This window comes from Macaca nemestrina, chromosome 17 (assembly GCF_043159975.1).
Source record: "Macaca nemestrina isolate mMacNem1 chromosome 17, mMacNem.hap1, whole genome shotgun sequence".
Lineage (NCBI taxonomy): Eukaryota > Metazoa > Chordata > Mammalia > Primates > Cercopithecidae > Macaca > Macaca nemestrina.
This window is the reverse complement of record NC_092141.1, coordinates 84,197,740-84,222,148: the sequence shown is the minus strand read 5'-3', so window position 1 is coordinate 84,222,148 and position 24,409 is coordinate 84,197,740. Positions and strand designations below refer to the sequence as shown.

The following is a 24,409-nucleotide window of genomic DNA, read 5'->3' as shown; positions in this document are numbered from 1 at the left end:
CACCCAGCCCAGCTGGTGATTTTTAAAGTTAACAAAACACAATTATGAGAAATGAGAATTTAGAAACTTCTGACAAAGAGGGGCTTGTCGGGAGGGGCTCTGACGCCCTGCCTTGGGCCTTGATGGAGATCTGGGGAGGGAGCAGGAGTGTTTTGGGTTTTTTTGTTTGTTTGTTTGTTTGTTTTTTGAGACAGAGTCTCGCTTTATCACTCAGGCTGGAGTGCAATGGCGCGATCTCAGCTCACAGCAGACTCCGCCCCCCAGGTTCACGCCATTCTCCTGCCTCAGCCTCCCTAGTAGCTGGGACTGCAGGCGCCCACCACCACACCCGGCTAATTTTTTTGTATTTTTAGTAGAGACGGGGTTTCACCGTATTCGCCAGGATGGTCTTGATCTCCTGACCTCATGATCCGCCTGCCTCGGCCTCCCAGAGTGCTGGGACTATAGGCGTGAGACACTGCACCCAGCTGGGAGCAGGAGTGTTTCAAAGGGTGTGTGTCTTCAGCCTTCCATTTGTCTTTGGAACCCAAAGCCCTAAATTTAGCAAACAGCTGGAGAGTGCTTTCTGAAGAGGGAGCCTCTGGATCTGAATCAGAGATGGGAACCCATGTAGCCACCGTCAGCAGGGCTCTTCAGTGTAATCACAGGTTTGGGAAGGTAACAGGGAGGAGAGCCCATACCAAATATTGGAACTTTGCATTTAGTGCCTAGATTTTTTTTTTTTTTTTTGAGACGGAGTCTTGCTCTGTCACCCAGGCTGGAGTGCAGTGGCCAGATCTCAGCTCACTGAAAGCTCCTCCTCTCGGGTTCACGCCATTCTCCTGCCTCAGCCTCCCGAGTAGCTGGGACTACAGGCACCCGCCACTTCACCCGGCTAGTTTTTTGTATTTTTTAGTAGAGACGGGGTTTCACCGTATTAGCCAGGATGGTCTCGATCTCCTGACCTCATGATCCGCCCGTCTCGGCCTCCCAAAGTGCTGGGATTACAGGCTTGAGCCACCGCGCCCGGCCTAGTGCCTAGATTTTAAATCCCAGTGGCCCTCTGAGAACTCTAGTACTTGTGTTTGTGCTTGACCATGGAAGGCCATTAGAGCCTGGGGGTGCTAGATACTCAAGCTGCAATCCCAGGGAGATTGCACAGTCACCGGGGCTTAGTAGGGGCTAAGTAAATGTTGTTGACTTGACAGTGATGAGCATTATGTGCAATTTCAAAAGTACTTAAAGCATTATGGAAGGCTAGGTCTGGAAAAACCTTTTGACAGGTATGTGGAAAATATTTGCCTGGCGCGGTGGCTCATGCCTGTAATCCCAGCACTTTGGGAGGCCAAGGCGGGCAGATCACCTGAGGTCGGGAGTTCGAGACCAGCCTGACCAACATGGAGAAACCCCGTCTCTACTAAAAACATAAAATTAGTCGGGCATGGTGGTACGCACCTGTAGTCCCAGCTACTTGGGAGGCTAAGGCAGGAGAATCACTTGAACCCGGGAGGCAGAGGTTGCAGTGAGCTGAGATTGCGCCACTGTACTCCAGTCTGGGCGACAAGAGTGAGACTCTGTCAAAAAAAAAAAATTCATGGTTATAAATATGTATATTTTTTATCTAGTTCAATTTGATTTCAGTTTCCCCACAAACCCTTCCTGACCATCTCCACTTGCTTAACACTGAGCTCATTTGTATACAGCTGGAGTTCCCTTTATTATTATATTTATATTCCCTTTATTATTATATTTACATGTTTTATGTAGGCATTTATTTGGGAATATTTTAATTATTTGTGTTTGTCCTTTTGACCTTGATCCACTCTAAGCTTCACGAGACAGAATTTGTTTTCTCTTTTATTTGTGGCTTTCAAAATACTGATCAGAAAGCAGTATTTGTATTTGCTCTCCTACTGACCCTTTTTTTTTTCCTTTCTCCTTGCTACTGACTCAACTGTTGAGGCTTCTGTATTTAGAGTAAAGTTGAAAGCAAACTCTTTAGTGCCTAAAACTTGCGAAGAAAACCTTCCATTGCATCCTCCTTGCTCTTCCTAACACTTGTCTTCTTCTTTGTTCTGTCCCAAGATAAAGCCACCAATCCTTCCAACCGCCAGGAGGACTGGGAATACATAATTGGCTTCTGCGATCAGATCAACAAGGAGCTCGAAGGGTGAGTCTCAGCACTGTGGGGGCAGCTGAGGGAGCGGACTGGGAAGGGGAACAATCATGGCCAAGGAGGGCCAGCCAGGTAGCCCCAGGCTTAGTGCACTGAAGTGTGTTCTGCTTGTCCCCCAGGCCACAGATCGCCGTCCGACTGCTGGCCCACAAGATCCAGTCCCCGCAGGAATGGGAGGCACTCCAGGCCCTGACAGTAGGTCCTTCACTCTCCGGAGATGGAAGCTGCAGCCCTTCACCTGCCCCCGCCATTGCTCATGCCCCCGCCATTCCTCATGCCCCCATAGTGGTTCTAAGGGCTCATCCCAAAAGCCAACAGAAAGTCCTTGATACAGACTAGATAGATCTAGAATCTGTTCAGCCAGCCGTTCCACAAATGTGTGTGCGTTGTGCCAGGCCCAGGGACAAAGTTTCTGTGACTCGGTGTCCCAGGTGCTTTCCACAAGCTCACCAACAGTTGTGCAGGGGGGTGGGAGGGATGTTTACATCCTGTTATCTTTGAGAAAGATGACAGCGTATTTCTCCTCCCTCCACTGATCTCCTTAACTGCAGTTAGGTGACTGCAGTGCCATCCCTGCCAGCACAGCCACACGGTTAGTGTGTGAGGCAGAGGGGCTAAGGAAATCAGCGCAGAGTCAAGGCCCTGAGCCTCATGTGGGGCAGGAGAAGCCTTTGTGAAGAGATGCTGACAGGGCTGTGTTGATAGTTCAGAGTTGGCCGGGGGAAGAAAAGAGAGGTGAGTCCATTCATTCTGTAGTTAAACATAATGCCGGTCACTAGCGAAGGTGTCGCACTGATGGCTGAGTCCCCTGGGGCAGATCTTGGTGTCTATTCAGACTGAGGGAATTTAAGGCATGGAATGGTGCCTGGCCCTCAGTGCCTCCACATGCTCCTAAACCAAAGAGCAGCCGAGATCTGAGGAATCCGGGGCTTTAGCTCTACTGCGTTCGGGTCCTGGAAAGAGAAAAGAAATATTATCTAGCTCACATGCTCCCCTCAGTCGTGTTTGCTGTAGAACGAATTTCTTAAAACAGTGATTCTCAGCGGGGCATGGTGGCTTGTACCTATAGTCCCAGCACTTTTTGGGGCCTAGGCCGGGAGGATTGCTTAAGGGAATTCAAGACCAGCCTAGGCAACATAGTGAGACCCTGTCTCTACAAAAAATAAAAAAATTAGCCAAGCATGGTGGCACACACCTGTGGTCCCAGCTTCTCGGGAGGCTGAGGTTGGAGGATGGCTTGGGCCTGGGAAGTTGAGGCTAAAGTACAGTGGTGATCATACCACTGCACTCTAGCCTAACATAGCGAGACTCTGTCTCAAAAAAAAAAAAAAAAAAAACAAAACACAAACCAGTGAATCTCAACAGGGCCCTCCAGGGAACATTTAGCAATGTCTGGAAACATTTTTAGGTGTCACACGTCGGGGTAGGGGTCCTCCCGGCATCAAGTAGGCTGAGGCCAAGGATGCTGCTCAACACACTATAAAGTTGCCCCCCGTGACAAAGAATGAGCAGCCCAAAGTATCATCCAGGCCTCATCTGAGAAACCCTGCTTTAAAATGCAGAAGCCAAGAAAGGGAGCATGGACAGTGCACCCCACCCCGCCTTAGAAACCGCAGTGCCAGGGACCACAGGCAGCACAGGAAAGCCGAAGCGTAAGTTAGGGAGATCAGTGGAGGGAGGTAAAATACCCTGTCATCTTTCTCAAAGATAACAGGATTTAAACATCCCTCCCACCCCCTGCACAACTGTTGGTGAGCTTGTGGAAAGCACCCGGGACACCGAGTCAGAGAAACTTTGTCCCTGGACCTCACCTCCCTCATTGTAAAACACAAGGCCAGAATCTTTAAGGAAGGCACCTTCCAGGACTGGCATCCAGGCCTTCTTGGGGTCGGGTTCTCGGGGTTTCTTGCTTTAGTCCCTGCCCAGCTTTCCCAGCAGAGGTTTGCAGTTGGAGGGACGTGGTCTGTGGGCGATCCCATTGCTTAATTGCACTGTCCCCAGGCAGTGCACACCGCTTTTTGTGATGAGCTCCTTCCTGTGGGCGTGTTTATTCAGCACTCTCTGGGTGCCAGGGGTCTTGCCAGTGCCAGGTCCCAGCCCCGAGCGCACCCTCACTCAGCGCCTCTCCTCTGTGCGGCTACAGGTGCTGGAGGCGTGCATGAAGAACTGTGGGAGGAGATTTCATAACGAAGTGGGGAAGTTCCGCTTTTTGAATGAGTTAATCAAAGTCGTCTCTCCAAAGGTCAGTCAGCGGCGGATTCCTCGCTCTTAGGGACTTCTTTTGTGTTCATTTCCATCTCCCATCATACTGGCTTTCACTGCCCATCCAGCATCTCCAAGGAACTGAGATTATTCGTGTCTTGTCCTTAGAGAGCTAGGCCCTGGAGGTAACGGGATGACCAAACAGGCCACAGGGACTAGCAGCTTTTTCTGAAGCACCCACAACCCAAATCTGACAGGTGATGTGGCAGTGGCTGTGTGTTTGTCCAAGGTGAGAGCCCATGTAGTATGGGACTCTAGGCTCCTGGCACACGGCAGTTGTGGGTTTTGTGGGTTTTCTTGGCCTGTCTCTCGTGGATAAGGGGAGCTGGCCTCCGTCATTGCTCCGATGCTCAGCTGGCCATGTTCTGTTGCACACTGGTGTGGCACAGCTCTGGGCCGCCACTTAAAGCAGAGGGAATACTTTTTCAGGCTAAAGACATTCTCATAAACACCCTCAAGATAAAATGCAGTTTGTTTCTGGCAACTTGTGTGTGAAAATGCAGTGATGACCTCCTGGCCCCCTGCCTATCCACAGACTGTATCCAGTGGACACAAGCACACCACAGGGAGGTCCTTCCCCTCCCCACGCTGTCTCACACACACTTGGACACCTGTGGGTTTTGAGTAGGACCGTAGCTGCTGAGCAGCCATGCCATTGCTGTGAAGGGAACCTTACACTTTCTCTGCCTCAACACTGCAGTTACTAGGTCCTCTCATGTTCTCTTGCCGTGTAGTACCTGGGGGACAGGGTGTCTGAGAAAGTGAAGACCAAGGTTATTGAGCTGCTATACAGCTGGACCATGGCCCTGCCAGAAGAAGCAAAGATCAAAGACGCCTACCACATGCTGAAGAGACAGGGTACGTGTCTGCCTGCCCACAGCCTCCAGGCAGCCCTCGAAGGCTGGCCCAGGCAAGGAGAGAAGGGAAAGTTTGGGATCCCCAGAGTCCCTCCTGAAGCGAACAGCATTTGTCCCCAGGCAAGGCTGATTCGGGTTGGATGGGATAAGGTGTAGCAGCCTGCCCTCCACCCCACTACCCTTTGCAGGTCTTGATCACAGGGACGTGGCCCTTGGTGTATGAGGAGGGGTGACAAGGTGACCACAGCCTGAGTGCACACGCTGCCATGTCCCCTTTCAGGCATAGTGCAGTCTGATCCACCAATTCCTGTGGACAGGACGCTGATCCCCTCTCCACCACCTCGTCCCAAAAACCCTGTTTTTGATGATGAGGAGAAGTCTAAGGTAAAGAGCACCCTGGGCCTGGGATTTTCTCAGATGAGAGGGGGTAGCACCAGGGGAATGTGGTTTGCACTGTGCTGCGGGGAGCTCTCTGGGGTCTCCCCGGGGTAGGGATGCTACCTCTTCCCTTCACCTCTGATTTTCTCCTCTCAGCTTTTAGCCAAGCTGCTGAAAAGCAAGAACCCAGATGACCTGCAAGAGGCCAACAAGCTCATCAAGTCCATGGTGAAGGAAGTGAGTGGGTCCTTCAGGCACAGGGTGGAGGAACCCATGACCACACAGCAGAAGCCTCTTTGCCCCTGGACACAGCCTGTTTTGTTCTCCCCTGCTGCCAGCTGCCCTACCTGTGCCCCGGAGGCTGAGAGTGGGAGGAGGAGCACAATAGCTTCCACAGGAGCATGGAAGAGAGGAGTGGGACGGGAGCAGGGATGTGAAAGCAGAAGTGTAGACTGGGCCCCAGGCACCCAACACTGGAAGGAGCTTCCGTGCCTCTGCGCTTGTGTCGTGGGGTAAGGTATGACCTGGCGGAAGTGGAAAGACAGTCAAGTGAAGCTCTCTTTCTCCTGATCTTAATTGGGGCAGGATGAGGCACGGATCCAGAAGGTGACCAAGCGTCTGCACACGTTAGAGGAAGTTAACAACAACGTGAGACTGCTCAATGAGATGCTGCTTCATTACAGCCAGGAGGACTCTTCGGACGGGGACAGAGAGCTGATGAAGGTGGGACCGCGACGGCAAACGCTGCCTCCCGGGGCTACGCTGCCCTCCAGGAGCTCAGCCAGCATTTGCTGAGCACCTGCCTTGTCAGAGACACAGGCTGTGCACTTGGCAGCGTATTCATGACCTTACTCATCCGCACAGCAGCCACGTCAGTAGAGAGTGGCGTCCCCATTTGCTGCCTGGGATCAGCTGATTTGCCCAGGGTGTAAGGGCTGAATGGAAACCTGAGTCTGACTCCAGAGACCACGCCCTCGGTGCTCACCCCTGCTCTCTGCCTTTCCTTACTGCTTTGGGGACGTTGAGACAGAGAGGCTTCCTTGTGACCCTGATGCCCATGTGGTGCAGGCCATGGTTGGGTGGATATTTTGAGTTCTGAGGAGCATGCCAGCCTGGAAGGCAGGAGGGGACTGACTTCCCCTCATCCATCCTGGTGACTGCTACCTAAACCAACACCCTGGGTGACGTGGTGTGGTGGTGGCTGGTGGCAAGAAGACGTGCGCTGTGGTCCCAGCTCTGCTGGTAACTGACCATGGCAACTGGCAGATCCCCGTCGTTTTCTGGGTGTGAACCCTGAATGAATCAGATGATCTCTAAGGGCCTGTGTGGTTTGATTTTTATGTCTTGAGTCTCTTTCAGGAGCTGTTTGATCGGTGTGAGAACAAGAGGCGGACTTTATTTAAACTCGCCAGTGAGACTGAGGACAATGATAACAGTTTGGGTGAGTGAAAGAGCAACTGTCAGGGATGAGCCAGGCGTTTAGATACGTGGGTGGGAACTGTCACAACAGGAGTGAGAAGTCTCTCTTTCCTGCTCCAGGGGACATCCTGCAGGCCAGTGACAACCTCTCCCGGGTCATCAACTCTTACAAAACAATTATTGAAGGGCAGGTCATCAACGGCGAGGTGGCCACCTTAACCCTGCCTGACTCAGAAGGTGAGATGCTCTGGTCCCCAACTCTAGACTCCTCCAGACCAGCCTCAGGTCACGACCATGAAGCTGCGGGTGTAGGCTGACCAGCGTGGTGTTGCACGAGGCCCGAGGGGGTTCTCTGCCATTCCAAGCAGTCCTTCAGCTTCCCGGAGGCCTGGAGATGTGGGTGGGAATTTCCCCGCCTGCTTTCTCAGGCTTGCTTTACAGCATCCCCTGGCAGAGATGCCATTGGATTAGGCCAGAGGCTGGAGCAGTAACCACTGTGCCTAGGGTGCTGCCTCCTGCCACACAGCCACTAGAAGACCGCTAATTATTCCTGTTCCACTCTGTTGACCCATCCAGGAAACAGTCAGTGCAGTAACCAAGGCACGCTCATCGACCTTGCCGAGCTGGACACGACAAACAGTTTGTCCTCCGTGTTGGCCCCAGCACCCACTCCACCCTCCTCGGGCATCCCGATCCTCCCTCCACCACCCCAGGCTTCAGGACCTCCACGTAGCCGCTCCTCTAGCCAGGCCGAGGCCACCCCGGGGCCCAACAGCACAAGCAACGCCCTCTCCTTGCTGGATGAGGAGCTGCTCTGCTTGGGTACGACCCGCAGGGGACTGTCCATCCCCTGACAGGGCTCCGGGAGGAAGAAGGGTGTGTGGAATTAGGAGGAGTCCTGAGTGGGGCCCCAGTGTGACTGTTGAGGTGGGCAAAGAGCCCTGAGTTGTAGGTAGTCAGTGAAGTTCAGCAACCCTGAGGGCCCCACAGCCATCCTCCCGGTGGACTCTGCCTCCTGCCCTGCACCCCGTTCCACAAACCCCCCACTTCTGCATCATGGACTGGAGGGCTCCATTCCCCTCTGGAGGCTGCCTGCAGAACAGCTTCTCCCTGTGCCTTCACCCATTGATGTCACTTGTCACCTGACCAGGCAAGGCGGGGCTAGGGCTGCCCAGCTCAGTCTCTTCTCATCCAGTTTTCTTCTCTGTTGTCAGGCCTCGCCGACCCAGCCCCTAATGTCCCTCCCAAAGAGTCAGCTGGGAACAGCCAGTGGCACCTACTCCAGGTAGGGGCACAGGATCGGTGACAGCACTACTGTGCCAAGGACCTCCACTTTCCAGTGTCATGTCTCCTGGGCTACAGTTAGCTGTCCTTTCCCTCCAGAGCCTGCCAGCTGCAGTGGGGAACAATGAGTGTTTCCGGGTCTGTCTTCCGTGCGGTCCTTGGAGGGCTGTGCCCCGCTCCAGCGGCAGCCCCTCCCCGCCAGCCCTCGGCTCACCACCTTTTCCATTGCTCATAGAGGGAACAGTCCGACCTGGACTTCTTCAGCCCCAGGCCGGGGACCACTGCCTGTGGCGCCTCCGACGCTCCTCTTCTCCAGCCTTCGGCCCCCTCCTCAAGCAGCTCCCAAGCTCCACTGCCGTCTCCCTTCCCAGCTCCTGTGGTCCCAGCCAGTGTTCCTGCCCCCAGTGCGGGCTCCTTCTTGTTTTCTACTGGAGTGGCCCCAGCTTTGGCCCCAAAAGTTGAGCCTGCAGTCCCTGGGCACCATGGCTTGGCATTGGGTGACAGCGTGTTGCACCACCTGGATGCCCTCGATCAGCTTCTAGAAGAGGCCAAAGTGTAATGAGTGGGAGGAGATGTGGGGTTGGGCCTGAATGTGTCAGAACCAGAGCTAACTTTGAAGGGGTGGGGGTGCCTTGTAGTCCCATCAGTCAGGCTGGAAGGCAAGGGGTGGGCCTGGGTAAGAGCATGGCCAAGGGCCTTGGGTGAGGGTCAGTCCAGCTCTGGCTGGCTCTCTGATGTGCCTTCCATCCTTCCCACCTCCCAGGACCTCAGGCTTGGTGAAACCTGCCACCTCCCCTCTCATCTCCACCACCACCCCAGCCAGGCCTCTCCTGCCCTTCTCCACGGCACCTGGCAGCCCACTCTTCCAGCCGCTGAGTTTCCAGTCCCAGGGCAGCCCCCTGAAGGGGCCTGAGCTCTCCCTGGCCAGCATCCACGTGCCCCTGGAATCGATCAAGCCTAGTAGGTGTTGGAGGCTTGAGGTGGGCAGGGCAGTGGGGCCTACAGCCACAGAGCTGTAGGACATGCAACGGGTGGATCCAGGCACTGTTTGCAGGGGGTCCCTTAGAGCCAGGCAGTCCTCCTTGCCTGCATTCTTGGCCTTAAGGTCCTCACTGAGCGCCCCTCCCAGATTCCATAAGGAAGCATTGGATTCATCACGGCCACGGAGTAGCCTTTGTCCCCTCACCGCCAGGGCTCTGTTGGGTGTCTCTGGTGCTGCTCCTCCCACACCCACGTGCCACGTTCTTGCAGGCAGTGCCCTTCCCATCACAGCCTATGATAAAAACGGCTTCCGCATCCTCTTCCACTTTGCCAAGGAGTGTCCCCCAGGACGACCTGACGTACTGGTGGTGGTGGTGTCCATGCTGAACACAGCGCCCTTGCCTGTCAAGAGCATCGTGCTGCAGGCTGCAGTGCCCAAGGTACTAGTGTCTCCCTGGGGCCAAAACGGCTTTAGCTTGACCCTATTGTGTGGAGGCCTTTGCAGCCAGCAGGTGGCAGTGTGTATGTGCACTGTGGGTTCCATCTGGGGCACCTGCCAGCTGTCTTCAAAGGAGCTTCTCTCTTTAGTCAATGAAAGTGAAGTTGCAGCCACCCTCTGGGACAGAACTCTCTCCATTCAGCCCCATCCAGCCACCGGCAGCCATCACCCAGGTCATGTTGCTGGCCAATCCACTGAAGGTGAGTAGCAAAGCACCCAGGGTCCCAGCCTGAGGCCCCAGCTGCCCCAGATTAGGACCTCAGGACCACCACCTCCCAGCCGGAAGTGTCTTGACTGTAGGATTGACACATCCCTTTGCTGCCTCAGGTTAAGCAGCTGAGCATGGTTGGGGGTTGTGGGGAAAAGGGACCATTCCTGTAGCACAGAGAGGGTAGCAGAGTAGAGGGCGTCCTGCTGAGGGGCCGCCTGGGCTGGATCTCATTTGCTGCCCTCTGTCACAGGAGAAGGTGCGGCTTCGGTATAAGCTGACCTTCACCCTGGGGGAGCAGCTGAGCACAGAGGTGGGCGAGGTGGACCAGTTCCCTCCTGTGGAGCAATGGGGGAACCTATGACCCCAGAGGATGCTGTGATCTCCACCTTGAAGCCAGGCAGGCTGCCCTGAGACCGGGAGGGCTCTGGTCCCATCACTCTCCATGCCCTGACGACAGTGCTTATAGCTTTGATGTGGAACAGGGGCCCTGGGCATTTCTGCTGGGAACCAAACTGCTGCTGTGGTAACCTTTCCTTTGGCCCCTAAAAGGACCTGTTTTTATCTACCTGTGTGACTTGAAGTGGCCATATGCTGTCAGGGGTGGGGAGTGGCCCCTGACTTCACTGCTGTCCCGGGAACATGGACCCCAGGCTTGGCGTAGGTGTTTTCTTCTTTCTGCTGGCATTCACTGAAGCCACCGGGGTGGGGGTGGGAGACTCTAAAGGGAGGCTGTCACGGCTCACTCCCCACAAGAGCCACATCCTCACACCTGACAGATGCACGGCCCAAGGGGCCACAGCCCTTTTGCAATTCCATGCTTCCCCCGCCAGCCAGCTCCTGCTGCCATCCCCAGGGAGGTGGGCCAAGCTCAGTGGCCCAGGAAGATACCTGGCCCAGAATAAGGAACTGGCATACTGCAAAGTCCCCAGCCCTGCCTCTGGTGGATGGCATCATCCTGGAATGGCCATGGAGTAATGAGTTGTGTGCTTATCCCTGGCAGTGGCAGGCTGTGTCCTATGGACATCTTGGCAGGACATGGAATTTGGCCTCATGACAGGCCCAACTAGGGATAGGAAGGAAAATGAAGAGAGCCAGTGTTTCCCCTTCTCCAGAAGCAGGTACTCAGCTTTCTGGGAAAAGCGTGCCTCCAGCCGTGGGGACAGGCCATCCTACTGACTACCTCTTGCTTGGCATGAAATAAACTGCTATCCTCCCCTTACAATCTCCCGCCACTCTGCGTCCTACTGCTTTGGCCTCCCTCTCCTCTCACCAGATGGCATGTGGTGTGGCACCTGTGGCTGGACGCAGGAGGCCTCAGGATCACAAATGTTACACTAGACGTATGTCCTAATGTGCTGCCCAGAAACCTCGACTGTTCCCCAGCTCCTGAGGGGCACTGTCAGCGAAATGCTGGGTCTGGAGGTGATGAGATCAGGGGCCACACTTGAGCCGAGTCACCAGACCCTATTGCTTCAACAGTGCTTGGCCCCAGCCAGCTTGTCCTGGCCACTCTGGCTGCTGGATGTGATCCTGGGACAGGGATTCCAAGCCTCCCCTCACAAAAAAAAAAAAAGAAAAAACCACCACCAGCTGCCATAGACACGGGGAAGCTTGCAGAGCTCAGATGAACAAGCTCAGCAATCGGACATCTCTGGGGGAAAGGAAGGTGGCACAGACCACATTCCCTGGTTCCTCCCTGCCCCTTGCCAGGCTTCCTTATTCCTTCCTATGGATCAAGAGGTCATACTCCTTCCCTGCCCCTTGCTGTCTTTAGCAAGCAGGTTTCACTGCTTCATTAGAACAGGACAGGTCAAAAGTGAATCATTTTTCACTAAAGAATAAACCCAAGAGCTTTCCAGAGACTGGCTGCTGCAGCCCTGGGAATGTCTGGAATTACTCTGTGGAAATGGAACTTTGTATTACGCTCTAGACATTACAGTTATTTGAGTGTTACTCGTTACTATTGAGGTCAATGCTTCGTGGCAAATGGCTGTACTGGATATACCAACTCTGCTGCCCTTGTTTTGCTGCATGTTAAATAAAACCATTTTCACTGTACTTGGAATCTTCCTAATATAGACGCCATTCACCCTGATGGAGGAAAAGGTACCACCTATGAATTCCAGGTATACATGAGTGGATAGCCTGTGATAGAACTGCCCAAGGTTTTTGTTAAAAGTGCAGGTTCCTGTATGCTTCTATTTTAAGGGAACTAAATAACCAAAATGTTAAGTGTTGCAGAAGAGGTGAGGCAAGATGTCAGAAGCACAAGTATACCACCAAGGGCTCTTCAAATTTCCAAGACACTGTAGGCACCATAACTTTGGGGGTTTCTTTTTTTTCTTTTTTTTTTGAGATGGAGTCTCACTCTGTCGCCCAGGCTGGAGTGCAGTGGCCGGATCTCAGCTCACTGCAAGCTCCGCCTCCCGGGTTTAAGCCATTCTCCTGCCTCAGCCTCCCGAGTAGCTGGGACTACAGGCGCCCGCCACCTCGCCCGGCTAGTTTTTTGTATTTTTTAGTAGAGACAGGGTTTCACCATGTTAGCCAGGATGGTCTTGATCTCCTAACCTCCTGATCCGCCCGTCTTGGCCTCCCAAAGTGCTGGGATTACAGGCTTGAGCAACCGCACCCGGCCTCTTTTTTGTTTTTTTTTAAACAGAGATGAGGTCTCCCTATGTTGTCCAGGCTGGTCTCAAACTCCTGGGGTTGAGGGATCTTCCCAAAGTGCTGGGATTACAGGCGTGAGCCACTGCGCCAGACCTGGGAGTGGTTTCTTATCTAAGGAGGCACAGGAAGACAGTTCCACATCAAATAGAACATAAGAGAAGGCTGGGTGCGGTGGTTCACGCCTGTAATCCCAGCACTGTGAGAGGCCAAGGCGGGCAGATCACAAGGTCAGGAGTTTGAGATCAGTCTGGCCAACACAGTGAAACCCCATCTCTATTAAAAATACAAAAAATTTAGCTGGATGTGGTGTGCACCTATAATTCTAGCTACTTGGGAGGCTGAGGCAGGAGAATCACATGAACCTGGGAGGCGGAGGTTGCAGTGAGCTGAGATGGCACCATTGCACTCGAGCCCAGGCAACAGTGCAAGACTGTGTCTCAAAAAAAAAAACATAAAACAAGCATTTTTTAATCTTACTACCTCAGGTTCAGACTGGACAGATAAACTCCCTGGGTGGACTCTAAGAACCTACATTTGCAACACATTTATTCCTTTAAAAAATCTATATACATTGCCATACAAAGATACCACAATGAAGCAGTTCTCAGGAACCTTCCAGTGAGCCTTCTCTTATAATTGCCCGAGCAAGATTTCGTGCCAGAGCAAGTCTCAGCATTTCCACCTTGGTGGTTTCTATGTCCTCATCCTGCAAAGCAGAGAGCACCAGCATGAGACAAGAGTAGGAAGGAGCCCTTTCACACTCCCGAAGGTTCTAGCTAATCCAAAGGTAGAGGGCACTTAACACTCATAGTAGCTTCCAGAAAATTATCAATATAAAAGAAAGCAATACCAAAGGGCCATACTGGAAATGATGAACAGGAAAGAGCAAAATGTAGAGGTCAGAACACTAGAATCCCTCATTTCCTCCTAAAAGAAGGTGGTGTGTGAATGACACAGGTTAAGGGGAACAGAGGCACATGTGTCCATAGGAGCCAGTGTTTCTGGAGGGAAGGGGAAGTCTGAGATAGAGGGAGCCTTTTCCCACCTCCATGTGGAACCATCAGCCCAGAAGTGAAAATGACCTGGAGCTGCTGAATATCAGATTCTCCACGCACAGGTCTTCTTGACGTCAAGTCCTCCAGACACTGCATCAACTCGTAAGTCTGTTCTGCTGAGAAAATCACCTAGGGAAGAGAGCCTGCCTTGCTTGGCTGCCCCCAGCCCAGGCCTGCACTGGTTGGGCAGGGGCCCACGTTCGGACGTTCTTCCTTTCATGCCTTTCGCAACAGTGTGCTTTGTACAGGAAGACCTCATTTCAAATTAAGCAGTGTTTCCTGTGTGAGTCTGGAATTCCAGAGAGGGTGCTAAGGGGAACACACGTGCGCAGGCAGAACGACAAGGGAGGAAACACACGTTGCCAACAGCTACACAACTAAGCTCCAGCAGGGACAAGCAAAGAAAACCACCCTGCTGCAACCTTCACCTGTTTTTGTTCCAAAAGGGGCAGGGCATCTGTCAGCAGAGTCATCCAGAAAGACCGAGGGGCAATCCGAGACGTCATCAAGGACAGAAGGAGGGAAGCTGCGTCAGCAAAACGCTTCTCCCCGTACATATGGTGGAACTCGCGATACTTTCCTACGGCGAAACAAGAGCACTAGGTAACGTGCATATTCCCCCAAATTGCCCAAGTGACACCTACAAAAGTCACCCTGGCCCTAAACAAGAGAAGAAAAACCACAGACCAGCCACTCTACAGAGCAGGAGATTGTTTCTATCTCCAAACTCAGGCCCCAATGAGATGCAGACCAAGAGCGTTCAAAGCAGACTTGGAAGAACTCCAAAGAGCCAAATCTGGGGAAACATCAGAGTCAAAATACGTAACAATAGTCATGGATTAAAAGATTGACTAGGCCAGGTGCAGTGGCTCATGCCTATGCCTGTAATCCCAGCACTTTGGGAGGCCAAGGTGGGTGGATCACCTGAGGTCCGGAGTTTGAGACCAGCCTGGCCAACATAGTGAAACCCCATCTCTACTAAAAATACAAAAATTAGCCAGGTATTGTGGCATGCACCTGTAGTCTCAGCTACTTGGGAGGCTGAAGAGGCAGAATCGCTTGAACCTGGGAGGTGGAAGTTGCAGTGAGCCAGGATCGTACCACTGCACTCCAGCCTGGGAGACAGAGTGAGACTCCATCTTTTTAAAAAAAAAAAAAAAAAAAGGAAACATGGAGGCACTGGCCGGGCGCAGTGGCTCACGCCTCTAATCCCAGCACTTTGGGAGGCCAAAGTGGGCAGGTCACTTGACGTCAGGAGTTCGAGACAAGCTTGGCCAACATGATGAAACCCCATCTCTACTAAAAATACAAAAAATTAGCCAGGCATGGTGGCGCATGCCTGTAGTCCCAGCTACTTGGGAGGCTGAGGCAGGAGAATTGCTTGGACCCGGGAGGCAGACGTTGCAGTGAGCCGAGATCACGCCACTGCACTCCAGCCTGGGTGACAGAGTGAGACTGTCCCAAAAAGCTAAATAAATAAAAGACAAAAATTAGCCAGGCGTGGTGCCGCATGCCTGTAATCCCAGCTACTTGGGAGGCTGAGGCATGAGAATTGCTTAAAGTCAGGAGGTGGAGGTTGCAGTGAGCTGAGATCATGCCACTGCACTCCAGCCTGGCAGCCTGGGCCACAGAGCGAGTAAGATTCTGTCTCAAAAAAAAAAAAAAGACAGAAACATGGAGGCACTAAGGAGATGTGACAGCCAAACTCACAATCCTGGACATGACGGAGGATGTTTCTGGGGCCACTGATGCAATGGGAATATATGAAGGAAGTGCTGGGAGGTCTGATATGATCCCTCCAACCTCCCCAACTACCCACTTGTGTCTAAAGCACAGGGCACAAAACCCAGGGACTCACCCAGGAATGTCAGTCGGTCACTGAGCATCATGGCTGGCCCCAGGTTGTCAATGAGATCCAAATCAGAAAAGCAGCCTCGCTCACAGTAATCCCTGAGGAACCTGCAGGGCCCAGCCCAGACATCAGAGCAGCAGTCTCAGGCCCACCTCAACCACCCAGTCCCTGGGAAGCCAACACCAGCGGTACCCACCTGTCTGACACAAGCGTGGCAAAGGCGGCATCCTTAGCACGGATGCTCCAAGAGAGGGCAGAACCCAGGCGATTGTTGCGGACGGCTTTCATGGCTAAGATCTTACAAATGCTGCGAACTTTGTGAGGGAAAAGAAAAGGTGAACGGCTTTCACTCCACAAATCACTCCATTCCTGAGCCCTGTGGGGACCAGAGTGGCCTCACAGCCTCACTCCACCCCAAAGCCACTCTGTGGGCTCTAAACGCAGCTGGATTGGCAGAGCTGGAAACTCAGGCTGATTAACAGTGTCTGGGCTCTGCTAAGAGTGTAAGTGCCCGTCACGGCAGGACTGGCTCCGTGAGTGTGTGTGGCTTCAAGGGTAGCAAAAGATTTTTGTTTCTCCCTACGTGTCAGCTCTTCTATTACCTCTCCAGATGCCTCAAATCCTATCTTCCTGTGGATCATGAATACCATATGCTTTCAGAAATGGTCGTGAACATGCCAACTGTCTCTCTGCAGGGTAGTAACTCATGTTTACATCACTCAACAGCGAGGGGAGAAAGGAAGGGGCAGACTTGGTCATTTTCATTCCACTCTCTCTGCTTTTCTGGAGCCACCTCCAGCACTGCTTCCCCATTGAGCCTGGCTGAGATAGCAATAGCAACCCACCTGGACAGGGAAATAGCGCCGACCCCAGCCCTGACCTCGTGGAATCAAGTGTGTGAGAAAAGGGGCGGCTCACGCCTTTCCAGGTGGTGTGTAGATTTTGTCTCGGTTCCAGAGGATCCCTAGCTTTCCTGTCCCTCCCAAATAATTATCCCATCTCTTAGTTTACCTCTTGGCGTCCACAGCCCCACCTCTCTCCAGTGTGGCTCGTGAGGAGGAGAATGGCTGGGGTAGGCACAAAGTGTGACCTCAGGGTCCCGACTCCCACGTCCCACAGATGGTAAGGCTGGGAGCAGGGCCAGCTCACCTTGTTCAGTCATCTGCCGCTGCTCACAGATCCGCAGCACCTTGAGGGCTTTCTGCTCAGTGTTCAGAGGTATCCGCTCAATGTGCAGCTCCAGGGAGACTCGGCCCAGCTTGGGGCAGTAATCAAAGTAATCCACCCCCAGCTGCCACAGGCTGCAAAGGTTCAAGGAAGACAGACATGAGGTGCTGCCTCGTGGCTCTGGGGACTGGCACCTGCAGCTCCCTTTCACTGACCCTTCTGTAGCCTGCAGGGAGCCAACCGGGAGAGAACAGTCCAAGCTCCAGTGGCACCCGCATGCTGAAGAGCACACGGCACAGCCTGCACCCGTGGGAGCCTTCCTACCTGGGATGAGCGAACAGTCCAGAGGCGTACTCCAGCAGGAGGAACTCTCTCATGTTGGAACCGAAACTGGAATAAAACATACCAAAAGACCAAGACTCCGGGCCTGCCCTGTTCAGGGCCCCCTTCCTCAGCCCAACCTCCCTTCCAGGCATTCAGTTCACCCCACCCTCGAGGGCTCGGTGGTAAGAGGAGGAGGATCGGTGCGTCCAGGCCACTTACTAGAGGTTGTGTGACTGGAGGAGCTTGCAGTGGTCCAGCAGGTCTGTCAGGTGGGCCACAAACCACCAGTTGCTCAGGGCGATGCTGCAGATTCAGATACCAAAGCAAGAAGGAGAGTCAGGGCAGAGGCCGTGTCCCACAAGAGCGGGGGTGAGCAAGAACCCCACATGTCCTATCCCTCAGAGAGATGGGGCCGGGTGTGATGGTAGCTCATGCCCATGATCCCAGTACTTTGGGAGGCCAAGGCAGGCAGATCACCTGAGCCCAAGAATTTAAGACTAGCCTGGGCAAAATGGCAAAACCCCATCTCTAAAAATATAAAAATTAGCCAGGTGTGGTGGAACACACCTGTAATCCCAGCTACTCGAGAAGCTGGGGTGGGAGGATTGCTTGAGCCTGGGAAGCAGAGGCTGCAGTAGGCCGAGATCACACCACTGCACTCCAACTTGGGTGAGAGAACACAAGCATATCTCAAAAAAAAAAAAAAAAAAAAAATTGCTCAGAAAGTAGTTGAGACGGAGTCTTGCTCTGTCACCCAGGTGGGAGTGCACTGGTGAGATCTCGACTCACTGCAACCTCTACCTCCCGGGTTCAAGCAATTCTCATACCTCAGCCTCCCCAGTAGCTGAGGTTACAGGCATGCGCTGCCACACCCAGCCAGAAAGCAGCTTTTGAATGTTCTCACCACACGCACACCAAAAGGGTCACTATGTGAGGTGACGGATGTGCTCACTAGCTTAACTTCACAATCTACACGTCTATCAAAACATGTTGTACACCTTGGCTGGGCACAGTGGCTCACTCCTGTAATCCCAACATTTTGGGAGGCCGAGGTGGATGGATCACTCGAGCTCAGGAGTTTGAGACCAGCCTGGCCAACATGGCAAAACCCCATCTCCACCAAAAATACAAAAGTTAGCTGGGCGTGGTGGCGAGTGCCTGTGGTCCCAGCTACTCAGAAGGCTGAGGCAGAAGATGGCTTGAGCCCAGGAGGCAGAGGTTGCAGTGAGCTGAGATCACACCACTGCACTCCAGCCTGAGCAACAGGACAAGACACTGTCTTTAAAACAAACAAACAAAAAAAGTTGTATACCTTAAATACATACTACTTTGTTAATCACACCTCAATAAAGCTGGGGAAAAAAATGGGGAGTGGGCTGGCCCAGGGGAAAGGACACCTCAGCTTCCCAAAACAGCTGTTGCTACCCAGATTTATAGCTGATGGTTATGTCAAAACCATTGGAGAAGCCAGTGAAAAGGCTATAGGGGACCCAGGCTAAGGGAGCCAAAGCCTTAGCCTGCATGAAAGGCACCCGCCAGTGGAAGGAAGGGCTGAGACGGTGCCCGGTGTCTTCCCAAAGGATCCAGCAGCCTCCCAGGCTGGAAGGCAGCAAGCACTGAGGGCCTCTGCCCACAATACAACTCAAGTGACGGAGACCAGACCTAGTGCTGCACAAGGCCACCACGGTCTCCCCGCAGGGCCCAGCAGGCCTGAACCATACAGTTAGGTCTTAGATCTCTCTCACACACACACACACACACACACACTCTCTCTCACTCTGAAGGATTCTGAGTGAGCAGCTGAGACGCAGAGCAGGCGGGCAACCTCAACATTCAAGGCAGGAAAGGCCTAATTATCAGCTCCGAAGTAGCCCTCTGCTGAAAACGAAAGAACGCTGTGGAGTTGGGAAGACCAGCTACGATGAAGGTGACCCCCCTGGGCAACCATAGCCCCAAATGAGCTGTTTGTCCTGTACTAAGGTCACTGTCAACTCCTTACCCAGGCCCCATCTTGCTTGTTGGGGGCCCTGGAGTAATCAAAGCTCCAGAGCCTCTGCCTGCTATTCTGGAAATGGGGTGTGAGGTTTGCAAACACTGCTGCACCCTGCATCCAAGGTTGTGTGCTGGGCCAAAAAACAAGTCAGAAGATTCTAGATTCAGCAGACATTGAACTGGAACTCTTCTTGGTTACTGAAGGAAGACTTGTCACCTTTTAGCTCGATACTTTTGGAGGACTTGAAGGGCACCAGGAAACTGCCGACATCTTGCCCAATTCCCAGTGAAGTGTACCCCAGCTCTGTTTCCTCTTGCCAGAGAGCAAGGAATTGGCCCGTCTTCAGAGGAAGCTGTAAGCCAGGAGGGAAGAAGGGACCCTGTGGAGGACCCCATGGAGGAATCCTGCCATCTTTTCAGCTGAGGGGTTAACAGTCAAGCATGCCCAGCCAGGCGCTGACAGACAAACCCCTGGCCCTTTAGCAGGGCTGAGGAACTACAGCCTCTGAGTCAGGATCCCCTGGCTGCCTTTTCTGCCCCTTAGGGTCTGGCATGACTACTGACATAGGAGTAAATCAAGGGCCCACTTAGAAACCTCCCTTCTCCATGTTCATATGAAGGTGGTGTGAACAGGAAAGGAAAAAGAGAAAGAAACCTCTTTCTAATGCCTTTAAAAAGGCATGCCAACAGCCCACTGGCTCAAGTCCAGAAAGAGACACTTCCCTGCCCCCCGGAAGTGTGCATGGGTCTGACTGATACATCCCATGAGAAAACATGTGCCCACAAGACCCCAATTCAATCTTTCCCCAGAGCCAGGAAGGCACACTTCTAAAACTGCTACTGTCTCTCAAGACATTTCAGCCCATTTCACAATTCCTGGGACAAGCTCTGCTTTTCTGTTCCTCTTTCAAAACAGGATAGGAGGTAGCCTCGCCATCAGAGAAATGCAAACTCCAAGATTTCCCACTAACAGAGCTCAGATCCCTTCCTGCTTGTGAGGGTGGAGAGAGGCCGAGACTGGGGGACTGTGAGCCTAACCCTTCCTTGTCTGCGTCCGGCACGAGAGTGTTGTTGTTCACCCCTCTTCATTGGTACTTCTCTTTTTCTTCTGCCATTGGAAATAGCAGGACGCTTTCCCCTTTTATACTCCCTGCATCCCAGAGACTTGTTCTGCTCAAATCTGTTTTATTCCTAAAAATTCAGATATAGCTTATAAAGGAAGCCCTGGTGAAACGCATTCACTATTATAACGGACAGGAAATTTAGGAATACTCAACTATGGGCAGAGACACCAAAAAAGCCAAATGATGGTGTGTTTGTGTGTTTTTAAGTTATTCTAATTCCTCCATGCAGGGACTTCCCACGATGTTTACAGGCCTGTGAAAATACTGACACAAAACTTGACTATCAGGCCGGGCATGGCAGCTCACACCTGTAATCCTAGCACTGTGGGAGGCTGAGACAGGCAGATCACTTGAGCTCACGAGTTCAAGACCAGCTTGGGCAACATAGTGAAATCTCATCTCTACAAAAAAAATAATAATAATTAGCCAGGCATGGTGGCACACACCTGTAGTCCCAGCTACCTGGAAGGCTGAAGCAAGAGGATCACTTGAACCCAGGAGGTCAAGGTTGTAGAGAGCTGAGATCACTCCACTGCACTTCCAGCCTGGGTGACAAAGTAAGACCCTGTCTCAAAAAAACAAACAAAAAAAAAAAACAAAAAAAAAACCTTGGCAGGGGGCAGTGGCTCACACCTGTAATCCCGGCACTTTGGGAGGCTGAGGTGGGCAGATCACCTGAGGTTAGGAGTTCCAGACCAGCCTGGGCAACATGGTGAAACCCCGTCTCTATTGAAAAACACAAAAATTTGGCCGGGCGCGGTGGCTCAAGCCTGTAATCCCAGCACTTTGGGAGGCCGAGACGGGTGGATCACAAGGTCAGGAGATCGAGACCATCCTGGCTAACACGGTGAAACCCCGTCTCTACTAAAAAATACAAAAAACTAGCCGGGTGAGGTTGCGGGCGCCTGTAGTCCCAGCTACTCAGGAGGCTGAGGCAGGAGAATGGCGGGAACCCGGGAGGCGGAGCTTGCAGTGAGCTGAGATCCGGCCACAGCACTCCAGCCTGGGCGACAGAGCGAGACTCTGTCTCAAAAAAAAAAAAAAAAAAAAGAAAAGAAAAACACAAAAATTTGCTCAGCGTGGTGACAGACACCTGTAATCCCAGCTACTTGGGAGGCTGAGGCAGGAGAATCGCTGGAATCCAGTAGGTGGAGGTTGCAGTGAGCCAAGATCGCGCCACCACACTCCAGTCTGGGCAACGAGCAAAACTCTGTCTCAAAAAAAAAAAAAAACAAAACCCTAGAAACAAACAAACACACAAAAAACTTTTTTCATTCCCCAAATCTAGAATCATTTTCTTGAAGCCCTGGCTTTCTTTTGGCCAAAATAAGAGCGGGCAGGGCTAAGGAAACTCTTCCCATGCCCAGATTTACAAAGAGCCAGCTGAGGTCAGTGAATCTGCCACCTGATCAAGGCCATCTTCTGCTATTACCCACTTCCTCCCTTCCCAGCAGGTCTTCAGTGCAATGCCCACCATCCAGGGTGCACAAGAAGGAAGGGGACATTCTTTCTGACTTAACATATATGGAGAGTTCTGGAAAGGTTTATCTCTGATTCATTATGTTTGGCACTCCCTTTCCTGCCTTGCTAAAGATTCAGTGCAATGACAGAACACCTTCTTTTGGATAGAGGGCTGGAAATTCTGAATAATACCCAGCCTCAAGCCCGGTGGTTCGGTAGCTCACGTCACTGGAGTGAGACTGTTGGAACATGCCATCCCATAAGGTGAATACGTATCCATTAGGTGCCAAGAAACAGGCTTGCTGGCTTTTTCTAGATTTTAAATTGTCAAAGTAATTTCCTGCAATGTTATTTTAAATAAACATCCCTAAAATAGAAACAGTTATGTATATGGTAGCCCTCAAGCCTCCAGGAAGTCCCCAAGCTCACCCAGGGAGAAGCCATTATCTACCTGTAGCAGGCCAAGCAGGGGAGCAGGTGCTATGGTTTGAAGGGATCCCCTCTAAAACCCCAGTTTTGCCAATGTGATAGTATTAAGAGGTAGGGCCTCTGAGTGGTGATTAGGCCAGGAGGACTCCTCACTCATGAATGTGATTGGGTGCCCTCATAAAGTGACTTGACGAAGGGAGTTTGTCCTTCTTGCCCTTCCACCACATGAGAACACAGTTGTTCAAGGTGCCATCTTGGAAGCAGAGAGCAGCCCTCACCAGAAACATTGCCAGTGCCTTGATCCTGGACTTCCTAGCCTCCAGAACTGTGAGAAAATAATCTTTTTCTTTATAAATTACCTGGTCTCAGGTATTCTGCAATAGCAGCAAGAGATGGACTAACATAGCAGGTCTGAGGAAAGAAGGGTAAGGAAGAACATGCCACTCTAGAAACGGATGGTGGTGATATTTGCACACCTAACAATGGTTACAGTGGGGGGTGGGAGAGATCCTACCTGCACTCTTTGATCACTTGATGGATGTCAAACTCAAAGGCTGCCAACAAGATGTTGTCCAGGGGTTCTGGGCTGCTCTCACCTCCCAGAAACAGGTCCAGGCTGGACTGTGGAAAGGTGATGAGACACTCAATCCCGAGGATGGAAGCAGAGACTCAGGGGACAGGCAGGGCTGCTGTATAAGGAACCCCAGAGAAGGGTGCCATGTTCTTTCACTAAGGGCCAAAGGAAAGGGTCTTCCTGTTCCTCGGGGACAAATTCAAAGAGAATCACCCATCACGGCGCCACCAGGACTCCTACCTCCACCCTTGCCCACCCCAAGCTCACTCACCTGGGCGTAGTAGTGCAGATCAATGGGTTTTACTGTGGGATTGGAGTACAAGAGCCGAGTCACTAGGAAATGATACCAATTACTCAGAAGTTCCTTCTGCTCTAACAAGGCGGCTTCGTCTCCCAGCATAATCTGAGGAAGAGACATTTGTGCTGAACTCTGTCCTCCTTTCAGGGGTACCTTCTCCATAATGCTCCTGCTCTCAGCTAGAGCACTGGATTTCAACTAGTCTGAAAGCTCTCACCATCATGGCAGAGCAACAGACAGCCCTATCCAAAGAGGACCAAGCTTCTGCCACTGCTGCACTGGATGCCACAGCCCCCACAGGAAGCCAACATGGATGCAATCTGAACTGCTTCCCAGACCTTCAAGAGAGACTCCAGGTGAGGGTTGGTGGCAAATGTGCTGTCCTGGAGATACCGCTCACATTCCTCGTGCCAGTGCTGCCACTTCAGCTCCAGCTCTGTCAGTGTCTGGGTGTTCCCGGGCTAAGGGAGAGACCAGCCATGAGACATCATCCCACCCAAACTCTTTTTTTTTTTTTTTTTTGAGACGGAGTCTTGCTCTGTTGCCCAGGCTGGAGTGCAGTGGCCGGATCTCAGCTCACTGCAAGCTCCGCCTCCCGGGTTCAGGCCATTCTCCTGCCTCAGCCTCCCGAGTAGCTGGGACTACAGGCGCCCGCCGCCTCACCCGGCTAGTTTTTTGTATTTTTTAGTAGAGAAGGGGTTTCACCGTTTTAGCCAGGATGGTCTCGATCTCCTGACCTCGTGATCCGCCTGTCTCGGCCTCCCAAAGTGCTAGGATTACAGGCTTGAGCCACCGCGCCCGGCCCCAAACTCTTTATATTTAGTGAATCACCCATCTCCTGTGACCCAGCAGAGCAAAGCTACCCCCACGTACACTGAGAATGGGCATTGTCCTCATCAGGTCTCCCATGATTCGGCATATGCCTGCAGAGGCGGGGCTGGCGTCGGCTTCCTTGGAGAGCATCTGTCGGGCCTCATCCAGCCGGCCCTGCAGCACCAAGATGGTCACCTGGGAGGAGATCGGGCCCATGAGCACTAGCAGGAGGCCTGACCCTGCCGAGGCATGAGGAGGCCAGTCCCCTCACCCCACACTTCGGCTTTTTTTTTTTGAGACTGAGTCTCGCTCTGTCACCCAGGCTGGAGTGCAGTGGCGTGATCTCGGCTCACTGCAAACTCCGCCTCCCGGATTCATGCCATTCTCCTGCCTCAGCCTCCCAAGTAGCTGGGACTACAGGCGCTCACTACCATGCCTGGCTAATTTTTTGTATTTTTAGTAGAGACAGGGTTTTACCGTCTTAGCCAGGATGGTCTTGATCTCCTGACCTCATGATCCGCCCGCCTTGGCCTCCCAAAGTGCTGGGATTACAGGCGTGAGCCACCGCGCCCGGCCACACTTTGGCTTTTTAACTCCTCACACATAG

General features: G+C 52.6%; 2 protein-coding genes across 8 annotated transcripts in view; one reads left to right on the top strand and one right to left on the bottom strand.

The window, feature by feature from the left end:
- The window catches only part of LOC105469157 (golgi associated, gamma adaptin ear containing, ARF binding protein 3), a 26,581-nt gene extending 9,375 nt beyond the window's left edge, over positions 1–17,206 (top strand). For 2 of the 5 annotated variants that reach the window (XM_011719810.3, XM_011719809.3), the window contains exons 2-17: positions 2,065–2,149; positions 2,275–2,350; positions 4,299–4,397; positions 5,152–5,275; positions 5,555–5,658; positions 5,809–5,889; positions 6,238–6,375; positions 7,012–7,093; positions 7,192–7,308; positions 7,648–7,893; positions 8,286–8,356; positions 8,591–8,910; positions 9,119–9,315; positions 9,607–9,776; positions 9,925–10,035; positions 10,297–12,104. In XM_011719810.3, coding sequence (XP_011718112.2) covers positions 4,314–4,397; positions 5,152–5,275; positions 5,555–5,658; positions 5,809–5,889; positions 6,238–6,375; positions 7,012–7,093; positions 7,192–7,308; positions 7,648–7,893; positions 8,286–8,356; positions 8,591–8,910; positions 9,119–9,315; positions 9,607–9,776; positions 9,925–10,035; positions 10,297–10,407 — 1,956 coding nt within the window. In that variant the 5' untranslated portion in view covers positions 2,065–2,149; positions 2,275–2,350; positions 4,299–4,313 and the 3' untranslated portion in view covers positions 10,408–12,104. Of the gene's footprint in view, positions 1–2,064; positions 2,150–2,274; positions 2,351–4,298; positions 4,398–5,151; positions 5,276–5,554; positions 5,659–5,808; positions 5,890–6,237; positions 6,376–7,011; positions 7,094–7,191; positions 7,309–7,647; positions 7,894–8,285; positions 8,357–8,590; positions 8,911–9,118; positions 9,316–9,606; positions 9,777–9,924; positions 10,036–10,296; positions 12,105–17,012 lie in introns of those variants that run through there. The other 3 variants (XR_979838.3, XM_071083566.1, XM_071083565.1) reach the window with 3 other exon arrangements.
- LOC105469158 (nucleoporin 85) overlaps positions 13,243–24,409 on the bottom strand; it is a 34,061-nt gene continuing 22,894 nt past the window's right edge. For 2 of the 3 annotated variants that reach the window (XM_071083567.1, XM_071083568.1), the window contains 12 exons: positions 23,863–23,997; positions 23,328–23,450; positions 22,963–23,094; positions 22,632–22,738; positions 17,331–17,414; positions 17,112–17,177; positions 16,770–16,921; positions 15,817–15,934; positions 15,627–15,727; positions 14,197–14,348; positions 13,796–13,897; positions 13,243–13,419 (listed from right to left, as the gene is read on the bottom strand). In XM_071083567.1, coding sequence (XP_070939668.1) covers positions 13,318–13,419; positions 13,796–13,897; positions 14,197–14,348; positions 15,627–15,727; positions 15,817–15,934; positions 16,770–16,921; positions 17,112–17,177; positions 17,331–17,414; positions 22,632–22,738; positions 22,963–23,094; positions 23,328–23,450; positions 23,863–23,997 — 1,374 coding nt within the window. In that variant the 3' untranslated portion in view covers positions 13,243–13,317. The remainder of the gene's footprint in view (positions 13,420–13,795; positions 13,898–14,196; positions 14,349–15,626; positions 15,728–15,816; positions 15,935–16,769; positions 16,922–17,111; positions 17,178–17,330; positions 17,415–22,631; positions 22,739–22,962; positions 23,095–23,327; positions 23,451–23,862; positions 23,998–24,409) is intronic. The other variant, XR_011616014.1, reaches the window with a different exon arrangement.